Source organism: Saccostrea echinata, unplaced genomic scaffold, assembly GCF_033153115.1.
Source record: "Saccostrea echinata isolate AGI-Se365-2 ecotype Australia unplaced genomic scaffold, CSIRO_AGI_Sech_v1 ptg000016l, whole genome shotgun sequence".
Classification (NCBI taxonomy): domain Eukaryota; kingdom Metazoa; phylum Mollusca; class Bivalvia; order Ostreida; family Ostreidae; genus Saccostrea; species Saccostrea echinata.
The window spans coordinates 29,462,501-29,487,936 of NW_026889765.1; the positions used below are offsets into that span (position 1 = coordinate 29,462,501).

Consider the following 25,436-nt stretch of genomic DNA (forward strand, 5'->3'; position numbering starts at 1 on the left):
AATCATGACCCCCGGGGGTAGGGAGGGGCCACAATGGGGGATCAAAGTTTTACATAGAAATATATAGGAAAATATCTTTAAAAATCTTCTTCTTAAGAACAGCAAAGCCATGATTGGTCAAATTGATATGGAAGCATCGTTGGGTAGTATAAAATGAAATTTGTTCAAATGAGCGCCCCCGGGGGTAGGGTGGGGCCACAATGGGGGGTCAAATTTTTACAAATGAATATATGGGAAAAAATCTTCTGCTCAAGAACAGCAAAGTTATTTGTTATATTGATATGAAAGCATTGTCAGGTAGTTTAAAATCCCCCATCCCTCTCCCCCTCTCTCTCCCCCGTTAACTTTTCAATACTGAACTGATTTTTGCTTTTTTTCCTAGCCAGTGTACTCAGGTGAGCGATGTGGCCCATGGGCCTCTTGTTATTTTTGAAATTGATAAAAACAAAATATATAAAGTTTACGGCTCAAGCATGAATAGAATATTTATTTATCAACGTCTCTTTTTATTTTTCTTGTGTATGTGAATATGTATAGAGTTTACTCTAGAAAAGAGGAAAATGCGTATCTATTTTGATTCGATTAACCGGTTAATCGGTCGGAACGTCTTGTGGTTAACCGATTAGTAATTCTGTATTCGATTGCCATCCCTAAAATATATACATGTGTTATATACATGTGTAATTTTCAAATGAATAAATCATGAATTGTATACGCCAGTTTATTTTATATGTGTTTTTATGCTGTTGAATTTTGACCCGGTTTTGTGATGAAAATTCAACATCCCGGCTCAATTTTCAACAGGCTAGGGTCTGAATTCAACGCCGATGGTCTCAATATTTAACTTTGGAAAAAGAATGCCCCCCCCCCCGGTCAGTTTTCAATCCGAGTCAAAATTCCACGTTACACTGGCGGGTGTCCAGATTAGACAACAGTGTGTCCGGATTTGACAAGTTTTACTTTATATAATAGCATTATTTAATTTTTCCTAGTACACATATCTGCCGAGGCCATACAAAGCATTCGGAACGAATTATTGTACAAAAACTACAGATCCAGATTTTCAAAATCCATTGAAACATTATCCAAAATACAGCCATTATGCTTGCCTGAGAGAATGTCGCTCCCGCTTCATCTATAAATACTGCAAATGTCGTCTGATAACAGATATTGGTAAGACTGTTTTTAATTATTGAATACACCATGATAATTCATAATTATACTAGTGCATAAATTGGACCTAAATATACCCAGTTTATGTGAACTGCATTCCAACTGCCTTTGTAGTTTAGTAGCGCAGTGTTGTAGGCTGTGACGTCATAATTGAGCTGTTAAGAGACGTAATTCTAAGAGATTATGAGTTTAAAAATTGTTCAAAGTGGTACTTTCACTGTGAAAAAATCACTATCAAAAATATCATGTTCATTCACAGGAAAAATCACAGTATTTTCACTTTGATAAATGTAATAAATATCCATATCTTAACAATAGGTGACGAAATCATCTGTACCATCGCCCAGGAAGATAGGTGTGCTTTTGGAACGAGAGGTTTGTTAATTGCATAAAGAACTTTGTTAATTTCATTCTTAAATGATAAGAACAAATATACATGCTTAATTTGTGGATATTCTTGTTTGTTCATTTAGTTCCTAAATGATGATAACATTTACACTCCGGACTTTTCTATATTCTCATTGACAGAATTACATTTACATGCTGAATATGTATAAAATCTCATTGATTTAATTAATAATAATATATTTTTGGTGCTTTTGAACATGTAAAATGTAAATATAAGGAATGTTTTTAAGTTAAGTGTGAATTATTGGTGTGTAAATCACACAGAATTGCACGTAGTCATATTTTTCATGAAGCGCTAACGCGACAAGTCTGTGTGATTTATACCCCAATAACTCAAAAAAAAACTTAAAACATTTCTTAACTATTTAATTACCAAAATGATAAGAGTGGTTACATGCTACTTTTTAGATGTATTTGATGGCAGTCCCAAATTTCAGGCTGCGTGTAATTGTCTCATACCATGTGAAGAGGTGGAATTTGAAAAAGAGATCTCGTCTGCCCAGTTTCCCTCAGAAAAATTCCGAGAAGTACTATATAATCTCTATAAGATTGAAAATATCAGGTATCATTGAGAATTTTCTATTAAAGGGAATTCAGTGAATACATGTTAACTAAGATATTTCTTCACAAACTCTTTAAAAAATAATCTTATTTTATTACAGTACGAATTACTTAGAGCTGAAATTTTATTACGATACATTTGTAACGGACACAGTTGAACAAGTTCCAAAGGTAGACATAACAAGCGTGCTTGGTACGTAATAACATGTACATATAATTACACTAAACATGGAAAACAATATAATTTAAAGATGTTTACTAGTGTACATTGCAGTCAATGACAACTTATCTCTCCATGAAAATCAATCATTGAACTCCATGAAAAAAAAAATAAAATTATTACATGTAGATAGAGAAGTATCTCAGTTACGAAAAAAGTAAAAAAAAAATAATAAAAATAAAAAAAGCTTGCTTCCTTTTCAGGAAATATTGGAGGATATCTCGGGATCTTCCTAGGGGCTAGCTTACTAACAATTACAGAGGTGTTCGAAGTGGTTGTCCTCACAGCGTGCGTGTTTCTGAGGCGTATCATAAGACACATCAAGTGTTTCCTTACCAGAGTAAAGCAGAGAACCAATATGGTTACAATTTCTACAGACACTACCAAATAAAACTACGGCACTACCAGAGTAAAGCAGAGAACCAATATGGTTACAATTTCTACAGACACTGTCAAATAAAACCTGTGCCCAATAATGCTCCAGAAACTTAGAATAAGTCTCAATCCAGACATGTTTATTAAACTTTTATGTTCTATAACATAATACTTGTAGTGATTTTTTACTTGAAATATCATCTTTAAGACGGACCTACATAGAGCAAAGTACAAGTTCATTTCGTTAAATACAACTGAACATGCTTGTAGTAATACAGTCAATAGGCTACTAAAATATTCAGTAAATTAATGAAGTATTTATTCCATGACAACATATATGTCATCTTTTGGGTTATCCGCTTTCTTTTTTCTCTTTATTATCACTGTGATTGTGTGCTTAACTGCCTGTAGGATGACCTGAGATAACTCGACTAAACTTAGAATACTAGCTCCAAGGAATATACCCATGTAGCCACCAAGATTGCCTATAAATGGATAGAAAGTTAATTTATTGCACATAAATGTTTGTTTTCAGTTTGTACTACATGTATTGTACATAAATTCCTAGATATCGGAAAACAACTATATACCTAAAAGACTAAGTATGTTCATCTTCGGGATCTGTTTTCTTCTCTCTCTGATCAATGAACGGTAATATATGAACACGTGGGCAAAATTTTCTCTACAATAGGAATCGATTTACATGTAATGAACAAATGATGAATGCAAAAACCACGTGTTACATTAAATTCAGTGAATTTATTTGTTCTGATGTAAATGGAAATTGACTACTGTAATAAATAAATAACAAAATTGCTTAATTGTTTGAAAAATAATTCATAATAGTTTGCTGTATTTCGTCTTTATTATATATGAATAATTCTTGGGATTTTACCGAAGAAAAAAATTACAACTTTATCTTCCCTATGTGGTAGGGACTTTATGCAACAAATAGTTTTTCTTCTAGGTGATATTTAAAGACTTTCTTCAACTCACCACTTCTTTTGTGAACAAAAAAAAGGCCGCATCAATTTTTTTTTCGCTCACTCAGAACTCGGAATTCGTAGACTATGAAAGTGTTTAACGTTCAAAAACGACCAACCTTTACAGGAATATTTAGATTTTAAAAAAAACAAAGATTTTGAGTCTATTACATTATCGTCAATCCTAGATATAAGACTATGTTTTATCAGTTATCAGAGCAATTATATAATATAACTATTAAGTACTTCAATGTACGGTTAATATGTGGTTGCAAGGACCCATGTCAAGCTATATTGACCTCATACACAGAGATTGATGTTGACCTCGCAGGCTCCGTCAATATCGTTTCTGTATTTTCGGTCAATATTTCTTAAAATGGGTTCACCTGATACTACACGGAAGACCATAATTGTATTATACAAAACTGTTGATATCTCGTTTTTTTTAGCTTGGACTTTGAAATAATTATACAAACCTGCTTATATTTTTTCCATTGTGTTTGAGCATTGTTGTTCTTTTGCCAAGCGTTACAGACGATATTTGCTTCTCAAAATATGTTCTTATACACGATCTTGGACATGAACATATATCTCTTTGTGATTGTGTTTGTTCAAATACATCTGAAATCAAGTTTGTGTTTTTAAGTCATGAATACATTATGCATGCATGTACTTTAAAAAGCATGATCATTCTCTTTCAAGTTTATATGTACTTTTTACTTTGAGATCACGTATTGGAATGTCTTATTCCCCATTAAAACCTTCACACACACACACACACACACACACACACACACACACACACACACACACACACACACACATATATATATATATATATATATATATATATATATATATATATATATATATATATATATATATATATATATATATATATATATATGATTCTTTTTTTTTCAATTTTGAAACGTACTGTAAAGTTTTCCTCTAGCTCTCACAACTTTCACAACCCTTTAGCTGTGTTCGAAGATATAAAGCAGCTCACCTTCTTGTTTGAGAACACAAGTATGCATCTGGTGAAAAGAACAAAGTTTCTCCGGTCCTGGAAAAATATATAGTCACGACAGGAAAATTAAGTGAACTTAGTAAATTCTATTCAAATATACTAAAATTTGTGACAAAAAGAGACACACCTTGGTATGTGTGTCCTCTACATCCACAGTGACTGATAATAAATCTGCTCTTACACTCTCGGACACAGGCGCGATGGCTGTAGATCTGATGGTGCTGTAAAGGGGAGTTTAAGTTAGGACTGGTGACGTCCACACAATGACCGTCAGTAAAGGCCAAATAGGGAGCAGGTAAATAAACGTCCTGTAATATTGTTAAGGATGCATGGGTTCCAAAAGCGTATTAAATTATCATTTTTTTCTGAAACTCAATATCCTCAATTCTTCTTTCAAAGAATAACACGACTTGCCACCAAAGGTTTTGAATAATTGCAGATTTTTCGAGAGGAAAAAAGATCGCAATGAATTTTGAACTATTTTGACATTTCCGAATGTTGAATGTACTGCGTTGAAAAAAAAAATCAGAGATAGATGGAGGATATATCTGAAATACATGTATTAGATAAATCAAGCATATGTATGAAGCGTCTGTCATGAATACAAATGTAACTCAAACAAACTATCAAAATTACTTGTTTATATTCGAGGGCTACTTCTGTTACTGTTTCGGGGCCAATGAGGAAACTGTCAAGGTTCATGTTGGGTTCTTCATCTTTAGGATGGATAGCTACCTAGATTAAATGCTTTGTATGTAAGATATGAACATATTCAAAATATTTTAATTCAGGATCGCTTTAGGGAACATACATACACTCATTCCAACAGCCATGCTTTCTGTGTGCACGAAATTATCCTGGTCAATATGCAGCAAGAGAGATAAGCCATGGGATTTCCCAGGATTAGAAGTCGGAGACAGAACTCTGTCGTCTAACATAAAACAAGGCCCCATGTCAGTCAGTTTTGGTATCATCAGATCGAAGCACTTCATCATTTTTTCTCTGTAACTACAGGACAGAAATGTCTCGTTCACTTCAAATCCGACATAGTTCAACCAATTGTCTATTCCATCCTCGTGTAAAAAGGTGTTTTCCGGGTCACTGAAATTAAGTTCGATTCCAGCAGAAAGGGAACTAGTTTTGCTCACAAATGACAAGTACCTAAGAAATGATGTATTGTTTTGAATTTTTGAGAAGTTATATTTAGATAAGGGACAAAATGTAACAGGAGGAAAATCAAGTTCTTCCTTGAGTTTAATACTCATTGTAGTTAAGGTATTCAAGTCACCATAGTATGCAAACAGCAAAGACGCAACCACAATGAAGGCTGTGAGTATGGCTGATGTTAACACTGCCCAGAAAACACTGTGGAAACAAAAAGTCTCTGGAAATATTGAAGCTCTATTTATGTGAAATAAACTGATATATTCTGGTGTGAAGTATTACATTTTTGTAACAAGATTCTATTAATTGAAAAAGAATTCTGAAGTAAATTGAAATAATTAAAAGGATTTTTTCTATTCATTGAAATAAAATAAGGTATCCATTTCTACTTTCATTTATATTAGTCATAAGGGGATAAAAACTTCAATAAGAGATAGTATTTGAAATTATATCAAAGTTAGATTTTAAGTTTCATTCAATTCAAACAAACACTTTAAGCAGACGAGTAACATTTTAAAACTTTTCAGCTATATATATATATATATATATATATATATATATATATATATATATATATATATTTATTTATATTTATATATATATATATATATATATATATATATATATATATATATATATATATATATATATATATATATATATATATATATATATATATATCATTACAGTTAGACATAAAATATGAGAAGGATAGTTAATCCGCATTCAGCAGATGATTACATATGAGTAGCCATGGCACATCTACGTCGAAATTTATTAAACAGAAATACCATTCTAATGTATTTGGTACACGATACGGACAAAATCTGTGAATGGACTTTTTTTTGTCTTTTTTCGAGAAGAATAGCCAAATACTACTTTTGCATTTCTTTTGGTCATCCACCAGCAAAGTTAATGAAAAAAATAAATAAAACAAAAGAAAAATAGGGTAAATACCAAGGATTTACGTTTACTCGGACAGCTTAGTCGAATAGCTGGATGCTTTAGTCGAACGATAGTCGTACTTTTAAAATATTTTATGCCAAAGTTTTGTCATTTTCAGAATATTACAATATTTATTCCACGCTCCCATCATATACCATTATTTACATGTGTCCAGTTCCTGCAAAATCATTAGCCCATAATTTGTAAAAAGTTTACTTTTCTTTCTATCAAATTATACGAGGGTCGATCAATAAAAAATGCAATAGGTCATCTAAAAGTAAGAGAAGTACATAATACATATTCTAAATATTTTCAATCCCTCAAAACGTTCCCTATTACCCTTTACGCATGTCTTAAGTCTTTGTACCCATGACCAGAAAACCTCAGCATACTCATCTTTAGGGATGCCCCAAAGACACTGATGAATATCACTTCCCATGACATATCTAATATTGTACAATCTTCCTCTGATTGTTTTTATGCGTTTACTGGACCTCTTAAAAAATGAAAACTAATAAAACATGCTTGGGGTCCTTGTTTCTCTTTACAATAATAAGAACGATAGGTTTTTCTTTGATTCCACATTTTATTATTGATCTTCCTTTTTGGCTATAAAAAGTGCACCAATGTTTCGTCATCTATCATGCAAATTTAACAAATTTTCTATTTTGTTAAAATATTTGTTTTTAAATAGACCGTTAACACGTTTAATGTGTTTTCTCCTAGGCAATTTAAAAAAAAAATAAGGCACTTATCTAATATTATTATATTCATTTCCGTTGTCAGAATTCTATAAAATGTTGTGATGATGAAATGCTTAATGTCTAAGCAATGTCTTTCGATGTAAATCTGACATTTTCAGATATCATGTTGCACATAGCATAGATAATTGTTGGTGTCCCTGCAAATTTCAATCGACCAGTTTGACTGTTATATTTTAACTCTCCTCTTTTACTTTTGAATTTCTGAATCAATCTGAAAATTAAACAGCGTTAAAGACTATTCTTTCCACATATAAAAATCACATCTTAAATATACATGTAAGTTCTTCGGCGATTAATCTAAAGAAGCAGTTTTCACATACGCTCTCATTTTCATCTCCTTGGCAGAGATCATTTTAAACAATTTTCAGCTCAGTGTATTTACCATGCATACTTTAAAAGTGAATTACTTTGCAAGGAGAATAGGAAAAATCATGGGGTTTTCTGTGATTAGAAGCTCTTTAATTGAACGCTTCAACTGTGAAAAAATAAAAGTAAACAGATCTACATTTACTATGATATACTGTTTGTTGCATTATTTATTGAAACACCCTCGTATAAAATTTTAATTATGAAATGCTGTTATAAAAACCAATACATTCAAAAAATGAATTGACATGAAACATGAGAAAAAAAAAAAACAACTGTAAATGCTGAAATATTTCCTAAATTACAGGTACATGTTTGCACATGATTAGGCATGAAAATATTCTATTGCGAATCGGAATTTTGAAATTTGAAGCTAGAATCCAAATAATTTTATAAGCCCTCTCCATTTTCAGCACTTGGAGGTAGAAAATCTATTACGATTTTGTTTGTGGTAGCATCCGTTATTTTTCGGGCTCTTTACCTTGGCGATTTTGCGGAGAACTTACGAGAAAAGGTTCAATTTAACCTCGAATTAGACGGATGTCGGTCTTTAGTCCTTTAAAATGATATAATAAATTTTATGTTAATAAAGACACAAAACATCATTGTAGCTTCAAGTAATTTTAATTTTTCAGTCTTTCCACCGTGAAAGCTTTAAAAACATGCCCAGACAGCAGATTTTGAAGATACATTGTATGTTTGACGATCAAAAATAAATCTACAAATATCTCCTTATTACTAAGAACAGTGACCTTAGAACGGTTTTAAGCTTTTCTCTTACGCGGGTTTATTACGAAAACACTGATGCAGAATAAGGAAAATAAAATTTTATTACCTCGAACTTATGTTTACTATAAAGTAGCACATTTTTAACGAATAACCGAGTAAAATATATTTAGCTGATAGTTGGTATGAACGAAGGATAGTCGAGTACTCGAACACGAACTTGAAGTGAAAAAACAAAATAGTAATTCTGTTACTGAAAATGGCATGCTATTAAAAATAAAATTGTGACATTGTAATAAGTTGTCGTTTATACTTTTAATTTCTCTATATAGCTGTATTTCTCAGATTCCTATATTTATTTACCAGGAAAGTCGTGACCTTTCTGCCGTAATATGCGCTATTCCGTGTAATGTCGTGGTAGATCTGTAGTCTCGCCATATGTCTCCTATAGATCTACTGTTCTCTAAACAAAATTAATTTTTAAGAATAAAACATAATGAGATAGGTATGAGTGATGTAATGAAGGGTTTGGTTAAAATCTTACCTTTTACATTCTTCATATCGCCCTTGATATAGCTTGAAAACTCAGAATATTTCTCGGTTTGACAAGTCAACAAGCATCTTCAGGATAGAATGTTTCTACTCTATTTCCTTTTTAACGGAAACTGGCAAAACGTTTTCCGGCAAGGGCAAAATTAGAAACACACACTTTACACTAACTTGCACTAATTGTATATTTTACTGCAGTATCATATTTGTATTTTTGAACAAAATAATCTGGGATACGGCTTTGTAGTAAATGTCCAAACTACTTAATTGTGAAATATCATTTCTATTAACGATTTAAACTCACCTCGAATTAACTCTAGGAAAGAATGAAAGCGATTTAAAAAATTACATGTATATATGTCTTACCTTTTCACGACACATTTTCATAACTGGTTTTTTTAAATATGTCAATATTCAATAAATACAGATAACTCTAATAAAAACAAATACATTTAAGATATATAACCTATTTTACTGTATAAGATAGGTTACATATGAACATATGTAACTTAACATCATCTATAAGAAACAAATTTGTTAAAATAACATACCTGACAAACAAATATTAAATAAGCTTAAATTGTTTTAAACAGAAGAAATAAAGGATTACATTTCTGAGAAATTTTCCTTGTGGCCAGAGAACAGAAACAAGGGGCTCATGGGCAACGTTGCAAACATGAGCCGATTAATCAGATTTTTTTGTTGCTGTTAAATATTTCCCTCCATATTAATAGGACTAATGTGTCCTTGCTGTTTTGGAGGGGAAAAAATCAAAAGATTTTTTCGGTTTAAATATAGCGTCTCAGACTTTAAGAAATACATAAAATATCTTTAGGAATATTATTATAAATGTTCTGTCAGGCAATTTTGGAACCCAAAAAGTTTTTGGAGGGGATGGGTGTTTTTTGTTTGTTTTGTTTTTGTAACTTTGTAGAGTTCAATAAGACCATGTTATTAAAACTCCCATCAGATCTTAAGCAGTAGGTAAATCATATTTTGGAACACGTTCTATATTCGTGCCTTAATGTTGTTAATGAAGTTTCGGAATATGATTATAGCCACACTGTGAGTCAACTGGGGGAATCCTCCCCCAATAAAAAAAACTTTCAAAAAATTCTTCGTTAAAAATGGCCCCTAATTTTCCCCATGATGAAAAGGAAAATTCTGAAACCTCATCGAACATCTTAAAGGTACGGAAGCGTATTAGTGCCACTTGGACACTTTTTTATTTTTCATTTTCCACACTTTAATCTGTAAAATTTACACTTTAAAGTGTAAATTTTACACTTTAATCTGTAAAATTTACACATTAATGTGTAAAATTCACACTTTAATCTGTATAATTGACACTTTAATCTGTAAATTTTACACATTAATCTGTAAAATTTACACTTTAAAGTGTAAATTTTACACTTTAATATGTAAAATTTACACTTTAATCTGTAAATTATACACATTAATGTGTAAATTTTACACTTTAATCTGTATAATTTACACTTTTATCTGTTTAATTCACATAATCAATTTGGCAACCTCATACATCTGAAGTAACACGCTATAAAGCCAACAGACTATGAATACTGCATGATAAAATTTAATTTTGATTTCTTATTTAACAATAAACGTGGCAAATAATTACTTATCAGATCTCATACCTGTATTGATATAATACAAATAATGAGCAATCTAGTATCACTGATATAAGTGAGGCTTTCATAGAATATTTGAAAGAATAATGAATTCAATGAAAGTGAAGATCAAAGCAAACACACATATCTCAAAGAATATGATACTGACATCATTATACGCAAATTCATTTGATGCCCTTGGCAGTTCAATTATTGATACATGTAGCATTAATTGAATTACATTCAACATTTATTATGGGCACCAATTGAATGACTTACTGAATTGAAAATTTTTAAATAACCAATTAATATATTAATTATTAAAGTATATTAATGTAAATAATTAAAGTATATGATTTTGTATTAATTTTGGAACAGCATAGAAATTAATATCCTTTAATTCAATGATGTTTCTTTATTGTTACGTTCTAAAATCACCGTAATTTTAACTGTTATATTTACATCATGATCATAGACCCATAAATTTACAATAGCAATCCGAACTGCAAAAGAGAAGACAAAAATATTTGAGATATATATTTTTAACTGTTTCGTCGCTCTTTACTATAGTACTAAAGAAATATACTGGATTGAAAGCAGATTCCCGATATTTTGCTGGGAAAAATTACGAGGCCAATGCGCAAATCGCCCATTCTTACTTATCATATATATATATAAAATTTTCAGCAAACACTTGTGAACATCTAGGATGACATTTTCAAATGTTATAGGTATAACACTATGAAACGACCGTTCGATTATAACAGATTAAATATAAGTTTTTCAGATTAAAGTGTAAATTTTACACTTTAATGTGTAAAATTTACAGATTAAAGTGTAAATTTTACACATTAAAGTATAAAATTTACAGATTAATGTGTAAAATTTACAGTTAAAGTGTAAAATTTACAGATTAAAGTGTAAATTTTACACATTAAAGTATAAAATTTACAGATTAATGTGTAAAATTTACAGATTAAAGTGTAAAATTTACAGATTAAAGTGTAAATTTTACACATTAAAGTGTAAAATTTACAGATTAAAGTGTAAATTTTACACATTAAAGTATAAAATTTACAGATTAATGTGTAAAATTTACAGATTAAAGTGTGAAATTTACAGATTAAAGTGTAAATTTTACACATTAAAGTGTAAAATTTACAGATTAAAGTGTAAATTTTACACATTAAAGTATAAAATTTACAGATTAATGTGTAAAATTTACACTTTAATGTGTGAAATTAACAGATTAAAGTGTAAAATTTACAGATTAAAGTGTAAAATTTACACATTAAAGTGTAAATTTTAGACTTTAAAGTGTAAATTTTACAGATTAATGTGTAAAATTTACAGATTAAAGTGTAAATTTTACATATTAAAGTGTAAATTTTACAGATTAATGTGTAAAATTTACAGATTAAAGTGTAAATTTTACACATTAAAGTGTAGAAATTAAAAAATAAAAAGTGTCAAAATGGCACTAATACGCTTCCGTATAAAGGGGCCTGGATACAGTTGCACTGTTTACAATTTTAAATGCAATTCTTATTTAAAAAAAAAAGTTTACTCTGTAAAAGTGCAAGGTTACGTGTCAATCAAACTCGTCCCGAAAATCATAGTTTTAATAATTTCCAGATAAAAGAATTTTCTTAACACGCTTTTAATATATTTCGGTGTGAAATGCTCTAGCAACATATAAGCCATGATATTATTTAGAAAATTTTAGAAAATATGAACTTCAAATCTGTGTCCCAATCTTTTTAAGAACACAATCATATTCCAATACAATGTATATGATTTAGGTTTTTTGTATAAAAAATATTTTATCGTCCCCAAAATGGCCTTCTATATGAAAATCAAAATTTTGAAACTTATTACACATCTGCAGACATTACTATCAATGACATTCAAAAAGGCGAAATTGCTACTGAGTAAACTCTCAGAAACATCTGAGAACCAGATATTATTGTGCAAAATTTACCCCCAAATAGAATTGAAAAATTCAAAACCTGATTGCATAGCACAAGATACAAGAATTTTTTATTCTAATTTTGGCCCCCGGAGGAACAACAAAGTTTTTTTTTTTTTTTTTTTTTTAAATGAAGGAGGAGAGTCAAAATGATAGAACAAACATGGTTTGCTGTTGCCATGGACATAAGTATTTATACATTACCGATTTATTTCTTAAAATAAATGAGTTATATTCTACATGTATTACTTAGAAGTTTGTTTTTGTAACTTAAAAAGAATATTGTTTCGACACTTTTTAATTTTCCGCTTTTTATTTATCAAAACATCCAAATTTGTTGCTGGGCAACGGATAGGATTTTTCAAAAAACCAACGTATTGAAGTCAAACTCTAAAAGTGTTTTTATGTGAAATACATGCAACAAATGGTATTAATTTAAATTGACCTTGAATATTGTCAAAATCAAGAAAAAATCTGTATCAGCAAAAATACAAATATATATATATATATATATATATATATATATATATATATATATATATATATATATATATATATATATATATATATATATATATATATATATATATATATATATATATATATATATATATATATATATATATATATATATATATATATATATATATATATATATAGATTCTAAAGTCTATCAAAGAACTATGTCTAAATTTAATATCGATGTCTTGTTTTGTTTAAACACGTAAAATGTGTATCATTATTATACCAGTAAATAAGAATAATTATAAAATTATTGATATTTAATTTTTAGCTATAGTATAAATGATTTTATTTCCATCCACATTCCAAATTGTATCCACAAAATTGATAGGTTGCTAGGGAAATTTCTTTGACAAGGTTTCAATTGTAACCATGACCAAAACCACTTTTCGTTCTACATACATGGATCATAGTGAAAGAGAAATCTATTATATGGGATGTGATTTTCCATTTGTAGGAATATATCTCAGTTTTAATCACGTCATAGAGAGGCCACCATGTTAAGACAGATTGAGTATTGTGACACTATGTAATTTCTCTTTCTCTCTAGCTATTCCACATTATCGATGAATAATACATAAATTTAAATAATTGATCATCTATTATCAATTGTCCAATTTGCTTTATTAACAGCATATGCTAGATATTCCCAAACTGTTGCTTCCAAACTTCAATTATAAACAAACCATAGAGTGCCTAGATATTGAACATCTAAAACAAAATCCTCTCAAGTGTTCTAAGACTTGCTCTTCTTCTTCTTCTTTCAATACATTCCCGTTGGGCATGTCGTTACTGATGATGTCAATATACAGTAAATGAAAATGAAGAGCTTAAAGCCATCATATTAAAAGGTCGAAAATACAAGGCGTTCCGATCAATTCATTTCTATTATGAATTCTATGGAAGATTATGCCAGACGTTGGGCTAAATATGAAAAGGAAGATCTGAACACTTTGCCAGAATGGATCAGATGTTTTAGAAATATATTAAAGAATCGAATAAGAAATTTAAAAGGCAATATGCAAACCATCTATCTTTCCGTTTTCACTAAATCGAATGTGACCAAAATACTAGAAAGACTACATAAAATATGGTTCAAGCTTGTAACAATATCGTTTTTGTTTGCAAGGCTCATTATTATAACTGCATTTTAGAAGAACTTGGTTTTAATTCTACTTTTGGATATCCAACTTACACTCCCAGTTTCACTTTCTAAAGATGACATTCTATAAAACCAAATTTCAGTATTTAAAACCTTTAACATTCCAATTAACGAAGGTGAGTTAGAGCTATCCTTCCTCTACTTGATTCCTAAACTTCATAAAAATCCTTACAGAGATACACTGCAGGGTCAAGCAAATGTTCTACTAAGCCCCGATCCTTACAAAAAATATTTACTGCTGTTAAGGAGAAACTTCAGACGTAATGTGCTACAGCATATTCTAGAAGTGGTGTAAATTAGATGTGAATTCTCAAAAAAAAATCAAAAAACATTTAGAAAATTTAAAATCGCGAAATTTTTCAAATGTAAGTAACATCAAAACGTACGACTTTTCTACAATTTATACAACCATTCCTCAAGATAAATGAAAAACTAGAATTTTTGATATCATAGATAACTGTTTCTTCAATAAAATGGAAATCGGAAAGTTTCCTCTATCTTGTGATTGGTCATCAACAAAATGACTTTGTTAAAACTCACTCTGATTCTATACACAAGTACTCTGAAGTTGATATAAGAAAGATGCTGGAGTCTCATTGACAACATTTATGTAGTTTTTGAAGACCAGGTCTTCCAATAAACTGTTGGAACTTCGATGGGCATTAATTGTGCTTCTTATTAGCCAGCCTCTTTTTATATTCCTATGAAGCAGAATTTATTCAAAAACTTCTGCATAAGATGAAGAAAATATTTGCTGTGGCCTTCAACTCGACATTTAGATATATTGACGATATAATATCAATTAACCAGTTCTTTCATTTATATGTCGTTTTGATATATCCCAGTGAACTTGAAATAAAAGACACCACAAAGTCTGCCACATCTGTTTCATATTTGGATGTTTTACTGACTATAGACGATAAGGGACAACTAACAACTAAATTGTATTACAAAGGTGATGACTTTAACATTTTCATCGTCAACTTTCCTTATCTATAAAGTAAGATCCCGCTAACACCAGCATATGGTGTTTTCTTTACCCAACTTATTCGATACTCAAGAGCATACTCCGAGTACGATCAATTTTTAAACCGAGGAAGTCTACTGAAAAATAAGCTGATGTTGCAGGGATTTCAACAACCTTGTTTAAAGTCAGCATTTCGAAATTTTATGGTCGTTATAATGACCTTGTTAGCAAATATAGCCTTTCACTGGGTCTTATTTTGGCTGACTTGTTTCATACCTATTGTTAGGCTTTTTATACAGAATTTGACTACGGAATGTTGAAAAGACACCGAAGATCAAAGATTCCAAAACGACCAAAAGTGTTATTAGTATGTTTACTAATAGAAGATTCTACTTTTCAAATTTTTATTTGAAAATCATGATTCAAATTTAAATAAAAGACATTTTAAAATCAATATAATGCATAAATCATGACGATTTGAATAATGGCTTCCAATTACTTGTAAATGATACATAAACATAACTTTTCAAATACTTTAAATTAAAGCTTAAGCTTCTTCGGGTTTACTTACAATTTTATACAAGCTTATAGACTGTATTACTGATATATTTTGGTTCAGATCTAAGAGCTGAGGATGTTTTTTTTAACTTTAATTTTCTCAACTTTATTGAAATGATTAATTTGGTTCGATCCTGATGTAGGAGTTCGGGGAACCAGTTGGGTTTATATATATATATATATATATATATATATATATATATATATATATATATATATATATATATATATATATATATATATATATATATATATATATATATATAGTGTGTGTGTGTGTGTGTGTGTGTGTGTGTGTGTGAGGGAGTGAGGGAGGGTGTGTGTGTGTGTGTGAGGGTGTGTGTGTGTGTGCAATGATATAGTGTGCAACAAAGAATTATGAATCAAAGAAGTCAGGACTTGTATAACGTTTTATTTCAATATGTCAAGAAATACGTACATGTCATGTGACATTTTGAAAGAGTCTTCACATATACAATAACTCATCTTCAAGGGTTTTTTTAAAAATCAGAGAAATATATTTTGCATGATATTAACATATAAAGACAGACGGACAGGAACCTGATCAATGCATTTTAGCCTTTGGTATTCGACAAGTAGTGCATTTCTCAGTTTTAAACCATTAAATTAATTTAATATTAGCATGCAGAATCCAGACACCTCCCACTGCACCCGGAATTTTTTAAGTAATTTCTTAAGTAAAGTAACCCAAAAAATGACCTTGGACCCCCTTTATCAAAAGCGACTTGTCCTACCCCCCCCTCCCCCTCCCCCCGAAATAGAATTTACGGGTTTGGAGAAGTTGATAAAGTTTTTCTTTGCTTATCAAAATAATTCTGAGTGGGATTTTCTTTTTGAGTGTGTAAACCGCCCACCTCCAATCTCTGGAAAAAATCCTGGATCTACACTAGATCAGATTTCTGTATCAATAGTATTTTGAAGCTATGAGTTGAATTTTTAGAAAGTCAACCAACATATTGCTGAAACATTAAAAAAATTTTGTAATTTCTAGAATCACCAAAATCCTGGTAAAAAAGGCAAAATGTAAGTTTATCTGACGAGTATTTCTCTAACTTCTATTCATTTGTTCAATCCCCTGCCTAAAATGAAATCATGGTATCGGTAGCGCTGTGTATATTCCACTTTTGAGAATGAGTGGATATCACAACGGACCATTACTGATGCTTAATGGAGATTTCCTGGATGTACCGGGAGCAGGAGAGGGAGCTAGTCTTGCAGGACGGAGTGCTTTCTTACACAAAACAATGATAGACAGGAACAAGACTTCTATGAGCTCGGAGAGCGTCAGTAGGCTGGCTCCCAGGAAAACACCCATCTGTCCTCCTATTGTTCCTTTAAAAAAATTTAAATTATTTCATTTTATGTTTTTTGCGAAAATATTTATACAATGTAGCAATTGTCTGGCTTAAGGTTAATTTCACGATTATAGATTCCAGTGCTGAATCCAATAATTAGACATAGATCGAGTAATCCATTAAGTAGAGATTCCATAACATTGTAAAGGATAGATCATCAATAATGAACGAACAATAGAGAACGTAAACACTCACCCAGAATTTCAATGTATGTGATTTTCTGAATTTTCTCAAAGCTTTTATATACCAGAATTTCATAATATATCCTCACTTCCATGATGTTTTCTCTGAGAAACAAATGCATAGTGAAAACGACATAGATGATCATCATGTTAAATTGTTTAGAAATATGATTGAACAATTATCATGCATACTGTAGATTTATTAAGGTGCTGTTACCGGGAATCAAAACCAAACATTATTGATATAAGGTAAACATGCAGTAGGTGGAATTTTACAAGGAGAATGGTTTGAGGGTAAGTTCGAGTCCTTTACTGGGATGCTCACTCCTCCATGGCACCTGGTCCCACCTCTGGTGTTTTAGAGGTCCTGTTTGCTCTGCTCCGAAATATTGTATTGTTTAATGGACTTTTGAGCTTGAATACTGTTCGCTATTACCTTATATTTCATTATTTAAATAGATTTATCACATTTATTTGGAAAAAATTTTCTGATACAGACTCATTTAAAAGAAAATCGAATGGGTCCTATTAAGACAAGAATACATAAGCCTTAACAGTTCCTTTTTTTTTTAATTCTTTAAAGATGTTCAATTTTCAAAGGCCTCATGAACTAAAATTGATAATGTTATTTACATGGATTCAGCTGTTCTTGAAATTAATTCAAAGCCAATAAGTTCACAAATAACAAGTGTTTCTATGAAGCTGATTTGAAAATTAGTTTGTTATAGATACAAGATGGTGATTTGTACATAGAAGTTTTCTGATCTTCATGTCTTTTGTTAAGAAGATGGGCGAACACCGTGAGCAAAATGCCTTTTGTGTGAAAGGAAAAAAAATGAAATCTCAATTATGACATAATATTAACGTACATTTTTTGTAAAATCTCCATAATTTGCATCAATCTCACAAACATTGAACATTCGGTCTATTAAATAGCAAAAACACACCAAAGAAGGCAAAAATGATCATTTTTCATACTATATTACATTTTTTTTCAATTTTTCTGGGCGCCTGCGTGGCGTAGAGGTTAGAGCGTTTGCTCTAGAGTCGCGGTGAAAGGAGTTGATCCTTACGTCGCGGGTTCGAATCCCATTGTGGGACGTGGAGACCGGTCCTTCGGATGAGACTGTATACACCGAAGTCCCGTGTTGCAGTTGGTGCTGGCACGAAAAAGATTCCTCACTGCTCAATGTCCCTAAGTGAAGAGTATAGGTCAAAATTTGCAGCTCTCCACCGGCAAGTGGTGGCGTCTCCATATGGGTAAAAATTCTTGAGAGGGACATTAAACAACAAGCAATCAATTAATCAAACAATTTTTCTGTATGAGTAAATCTTCGTTTCATTTTTTTTTAAAGATTATACTCAAAGTAATGTAAAACTATTCATATTACGGTTAACAAGAACACACGGCAAAGATCCGCTATACCAAAAATACACATTTATGAAACAACATTCGTATCTTTCCGAGAAATATTTGAAGTCCATTTAGTCAAGGGTCATTTCACAAAAGAGCTATAAAGCGTAGTTGTGAAAAAAACTGAAACCCAAGAATACAACTTTTTTTAAATCATAAAATGATTTTTGCTGAAAGAATTTTTCCGCAGAAAAGCTTTGTCAGAATTTCATATTTTTCAATAATATGAAGTTTACTCGAAATACTACCTTCACAAACTGAACATAACTTTATACATTTGAAGCTATAGGCAATTTGCACGCCTTGTTCGTCCAGTTCCTTTAAGAAATTTCAGAATATTTCAATGCCATAGTTCTTGTATCATACACAACATAAATGTTCCCTATACTTAGGGTTTACCGTATGTCAGTGTACCCGAATGTAGCTTTGATCCAATCCTCGTACAAATTGGCCGGGAAATAAGCACTTGATATGTGTGTTTTATACTCAATATTTGAACAAGGAATCGGACAACCACACTCAATCTGGAGTGTCAAGTTTCCATCAAACTCTTCTGAAATTAAAATACCATGTTTTGATTGAAACATTATACAAAGAGCATGCACTATTTTCATTATTAAAGTGTTAAGTGTAATATTTATTAGTTTAAAAAAAAACCTGGTATGAAGATTTGTTGTTACATCTCAAATGAAATTAACAATAAACCTTGTTACAATTTGAAGAGTTTGCAATCTTGAACTGAGTCTTGATATCTATTCAAACAACAGAAATGTGATACTCGCCCCTTGCTGGCTTGTGACAGTGATAATCTCTCTCGATAGAGCATATTGGTTCCAATTGTCCTATTGACAAAAAGGGTGGGTAAAAAAAGCCAATAACTCACAATCAAGACAGTGAAACACTGCCAACAACAGAGATATAGTTTAGGCTAAGATTTATAGATAAAATGTCTTCATAAAAATTCTGTTATATTATGCATAAATCAATGTGTTCATCTTACCTAAATCATGATGACTACGACATGAACATTTCTGGAAAGCAAACTTTTCTTTGCATTCCCGCAGACAACCACTGTAACTATACAGTCTATGGTGATTCAAATTGTTGATAAATCCAGCTTTATCAACATCTTCGCAGTATTCATTCCCAAATGCCTTGAAAGGATGGGGAAGGAATTTGTACTGCAATAACACGTATTTATATATTTTTTTCATTTACTCTTTAAGATATGTCAAGTTACTTTAGATCAATCGACATTTCGCACCAAATTCTTATGATCAAAAAGAACAGTCTTGGTAACAATTACATAACCGTACATTGCATTGAAAAAATATAAATTGCCCTTTCGAAATCAAATTAATCTGAACATTTCTTTTTCCTAGATATCAACAAATATTTTCAATTTAAAGTCAAATATGAATTTCTACTACATGTAGTTTAACGTGGAACCTTTGTCATCTCCAAAGGCATGTAGGTTGTGAATCCTGGAGAAATCAAGAATCCAGAATTCATGATGTTTGGCTCCTCATTGTGATCGTGGATCACTAACTGTAAAGTTAACAAACATGGATCACAAACTGTAACGTCACAATAAACATGAATTACTAACTGTAAAGTCACAATAAACATGGATCACACACGTTAATGTCACAATAAACATGGATCACAAACTGTAACGTCACAATGAACATGAATTACTAACTGTAACGTCACAATAAACATGAATTACTAACTGTAACGTCACAATAAACATGAATTACTAACAGTAACGTCACAATTGTGACGGTCAGACGGGTTCGATTGCGGTGGCCAGATAGCTAAGTTGGTAGAGCACCTGACGGGAGATTCAGGGAACACGGGTTTGAATACCGGTCTGGTCTGTCTTATTTTTTCTCCTCTCCTGTTACATTTGGATCCCGGTCGGCACCAGATGTCACAGGGGAGGAGAAAATGCGTTCCCGGATTCTCCACCCAAATCATGTAACAGGAAAGGAGAAAATGTATGGCTGGACAGGGAATCGAACAAGGGACCTCTGCATCACTGGTCAGGTGCTCTACCAACTAAGCTATCCAGGCCGATATCCACGGTCCAAACAATTAGGCAATAAACATGGATTACTAAGTGTAACGTCACAACAAACATAAATGACTAAAAGTTAAGTCCCAATAAACATTAATTACTAACTGTAAAGTTACAATATTTACATTTGCAAATGTTTTTTTTAATAACGCTATTATAAGCAACACGTATCTATATCCGTATAAACACGGGTTCCTCACGTCATAAACGTTTGACGTAATTTCTCAGTGACGTCATAAAGGGTCGACGCGCAATCAATGGATCAAATACGTGCCGTTGAGTTTGAAAACTAAGACACTGCAAGCGTTAAAGATTATAATCAGTAAAATATAAAATATAAAATATGAATAAGTCACAAATGTAAATATAAGTAAAAAGGTATCATTTTAAAACATCTTTCGGGCTATAAATACGGGTTGGTACGAGATCAAATTTACCATAATGAATTTGATCTCGTGACCAACCCTTATTTATATCTCGATAGATGTTTAAAAATGATACCTTATTTCTTAAATAAACATGGATCAATAACTGTAACGTTACAATAAACATGGATTACTAACTGTAAAGTCACAATAAACGAGGATCACTAACTCTAACGTCAAAATAAACATGGATTATTAACTGTAAAGTCACAATAAATGTTGATTACTAGCTATAAAGTCACAATAGACGTGGCCTACTGACTGTAAAGACGCAAAAAAACATGGTTTACTAACTGTAAAGTCACAATAAAAAGACGTACTCTTCAGATGTCTTATTTATAAGCTGCAAATCAGTGTTAATCGTAATTCTAATAGATATATAGAAGTTTACAAATATAAATAGGATGTTTTCTCACAAGTCTTTGCAGATTTCTTATTTTTAAAAAGCTGAAAGGTCAATCGTTTTTTAAATTGTATTTCTTGTAGATATAATGAAGATTATATATGAATATTAATTTTTTTTTCTAACTGTTAACATGACAGTGAAAATGGGTATAATTATATTCCATATGATAACAAGGGCATATCAAGGTGAGAAGAAGCGTTCTTGTTTTACAGGGAATCATATATAAGTTCTGGTTCCATTCTTTTCCGACTGAAGAGAGACGACGCCTTTAAGTGATTTGATTTTCTGATTTGATTTCCTTATTTATTCTTATTTGAACATATGTACCTTTACTATGGAACATTTCTGACAAAAAGAAAGCTGGAGTAAGACATTTAGTTCATAAGAAAGTTTTACCTTAATTCCTGCTCCCATGTTTCTAGCGAAGACATAGTCACTTTGATTGATATGCAAGTACATCGTCAATCCCAGAATGCTTCCAGTGTAATGTGTTCTTCTGGGTTCCCTCGTATCAAGACCATTGAAGGAGAAGCATAGTCCCCACTCAGTCTTATACGGAGTGAACAACTTGGTACAATCGAAGTATACCATTTCTTTCCATTTACATGCAATAAACATGTCACTTACACTGTAACTAATGTTAACCAACCAATCTTCGGTACCGTTCTCATATAACGGTAAATACTTGGGATCACTGAAATTCAATGGTGGAACAAAAGATCCAATATTACTGCCTCTCTCTAAATAATCCATTGTGGCCTCGTCGGGATTTAACTTTGACATTTTGTATGGACTAATATTACATACAGTTACAGCGGGAAAAGTTATCTCTTCCTCCATTTTGATGTTTAAAATTGTCAACGTTGGGTATGAGAAATATTCCAGCTTGAGGTTATACAAAGTTAATGTCAGCGAAATCCCCATGACTATCACGAGAATAAACCAGATTATCCTGAAATCAAACAGTACCAGATAAAACTAAAATCATAAAACCAGATCATTATAATCAAACAAAACTAGATAAAACTAATACAAAGAATAAGAAACAGAATTAAATTAAACGATGCCATTAAGAACAAGATTATAAATAAATCAAAAGGATCAGGTTCAGGTTAATTCTGAAATAAACACAAAACCAGTCAGAAAGATGTAATAAAGAATAATGAATAACAAGACTATTAAATAACAATTAGTAATACTTAACTTCTACAATTTATCTCAGGAGTACAACATTTGATATTTTGTTCTCCATCTTGGAAAAACTTTAATCAGTATATAATGTTTTGCATTCTTTTTTAGAAAATAAAGACAAAAGGAACATATTTATCAAATAAATCTATCATTTACAGGATCTCTCTGTGTTTCGGTGAAAAAAAATGTGGCTTTTAATTTGCTATTTAACATTAATTCTGGTTTGAAAAGTTTTGATATGATAGAACTATGATGTAATAATTCTCCAAAAATTACTTTTTTGTCAATTTAGTCATTTCTTGAAATCTAAGCCAAAGCAGAAGTTTGATATAGCAAGTTTTTTTGTTTTGTTTTGTTTTGTTTTTTATAAAAATACTAGATATTAAAGTGATCCTATTTTACATTATTTTGTTGCACTCCTGACATCTGGTATGTTTTTTTTTATCAAACATTGAAAAAAAATTCTTACACACAATATCTCATTCTAATTTTGTTAAACAGTTCTTTGTTGATATTTTTAATCATTTACGGAAAGTTTTAATATTTGACTTCAAAACATGCTTCTTTGCTTATTTATGAAATATTTTTAAAAATGAATGTCTGATGATGAAAACTTTTCTGTGAATTGACTTAAAATATCCAAATATGTCTGCGATTTATTGATTTACATAATGATTTCAACTTGAATAGTATCGAGCATTATTTTATAATTTATTTTGTAGTATAGAGAGATGAAGCACATTGACAATTACAAAACAGTTTTGTTGCACCCCTGAATACAGTAAGATTTAAAATTGAAACCACAAAAAACAAAAATTCATAAAGTTTTGGCAAAATCAAATTGTGATGAAATTGTGCGATATCTATAGTCCAATACTTAGATTAAAAAGCATGAAATTGTATAAAATTGGCTTTATATCACAAATTATTCCCTATAAATATCGTAAATCTAGCTAAAAATATATCAGGAAGATATATTTTATAGGACATTTTTTCTTCATGGGACAAATACTGTTAGTTATTGAGATCAACTAGAAACATTCTAATTATCATTTTTTTTCCCTCTATATTTATCTAAATGTGACCACTGATAATTCTTACATTTTTGTTGCACTCCTGACCAAGAGCATGTGAGACTTTAAAGTAGAATTGTGAAGAATAAATTACATCAGAATATGGTTTTATCGTTTTAGTAAAGCCAAGGTGCAATTATCTGAAGTTTATTACATTTTTTCAATATTATTTTTAAAATTTCTTAAAAATTAAAAGAGAAAATAAAAACACATCTGCGCTGATGAAATTGAAAAATGAACAGATTTCTGCAATAAAACTGTAATTAATTCAGTACTAAATTATTCAAATAGATGCTTATTGATCAAACAATACTTAATAGTATCAATAGGAGTCTGTTCATCATTGAACTTGAATCTTTTTTTTTTTTTTTTTTTTTTTAATGAATTGCACTCCTGACCATTGAAATATGGATCAGAGAAACCCAGTCAAGGTTTAGATCTCATCTTTTATATCTTTGAAACAAGTCTGAAAGATAAAAAAAACTATAATTTCTTTTGATTATGTAATCCAGAAAGTCTTTTAGAAAATACCCATATTTTCTTTTTTTCAAATGTTCTGCAAATAAATATTCTGGAAATTTTTAATGGATTTGTCAGTCTTATTTTAATTTCGGAAATTTTAGCTAGAGTTTATCGAGTTTACATACAATATGATGGTATTATTGAAAGATATGTTATGACAAGTTGAATTTTAAAAAAAAATCAATTTCCTGGTCCAGAACCCCTTTTTTTTGGAATTGATCACCGTATCACTAGAGTGCTTAATTTCCTGTTATCCTTTGATTTATAAATGTAAGTATAGATATGAGGAATTTGGAAATTCAAAAAACGTTCTGTGAAAATTTAGTGCACCCCGTGCCTAACTATATTTAGGCTGTTACTCGTGTAACAAGGGGAGCATTAAATACTACAAAGTAAACTATCAATGTGAATATAAAAACCTTACTAATATTAAAATATTTTATATATATATATATATATATATATATATATATATATATATATATATATATATATATATATATATATATATATATATATATATATATATATATATATATAAAATACTGCTTTCTTACCCTCGAACAAAAGTTCTTTCCTTTGAGATGTGGGAGAGTCCGTGTAAAGATGAGGAATCCCTGAACTGCCTCCAAAGACCACGAATAGAGTTATCTGATGGTTGTAATGACGTCATTTCTGATCTTTCCAATGAAGTCAT

At 30.7% G+C, this 25,436-nt stretch overlaps 2 protein-coding genes across 2 annotated transcripts in view; one reads left to right on the forward strand and one right to left on the reverse strand.

Annotated features, from left to right (window-relative positions):
- The window catches only part of LOC133188306 (acid-sensing ion channel 1B-like), a 15,276-nt gene extending 12,422 nt beyond the window's left edge, over positions 1-2,854 (forward strand). Inside the window, exons 4-6 of the mRNA XM_061323676.1 lie at positions 1,492-1,548; positions 1,990-2,108; positions 2,702-2,854. Coding sequence (XP_061179660.1) covers positions 1,492-1,548; positions 1,990-2,108; positions 2,702-2,854 — 329 coding nt within the window. The remainder of the gene's footprint in view (positions 1-1,491; positions 1,549-1,989; positions 2,109-2,701) is intronic.
- A 201-nt stretch (positions 2,855-3,055) lies between these two features.
- LOC133188307 (acid-sensing ion channel 2-like) lies at positions 3,056-25,436 on the reverse strand. Its single transcript, XM_061323678.1, has 9 exons — positions 25,297-25,436; positions 22,350-22,905; positions 20,492-20,590; positions 20,043-20,223; positions 19,825-19,884; positions 19,442-19,595; positions 17,642-17,733; positions 17,250-17,423; positions 3,056-3,222 (listed from the first exon to the last, which is right to left on the reverse strand). Exons 1-9 carry the CDS (start codon positions 25,434-25,436, stop codon positions 3,056-3,058), a joined length of 1,623 nt encoding a protein of 540 aa, XP_061179662.1.

What these genes read in the sequence shown, in the direction of transcription:
- LOC133188307 (XM_061323678.1), bottom strand. Translation starts at nt 25,436, where the DNA reads ATGACTTCATTGGAAAGATCAGAAATGACGTCATTACAACCATCAGAT. An exon ending in GAAAGAACTTTTGTTCGAGG is followed by an intron (nt 22,906 to 25,296) that starts GTAAGAAAGCAG and finishes GTTTGATTTCAG; the next exon opens with GATAATCTGGTTTATTCTCG. An exon ending in CTGTCACAAGCCAGCAAGGG is followed by an intron (nt 19,596 to 19,824) that starts GCGAGTATCACA and finishes TTTTAATTTCAG; the next exon opens with AAGAGTTTGATGGAAACTTG.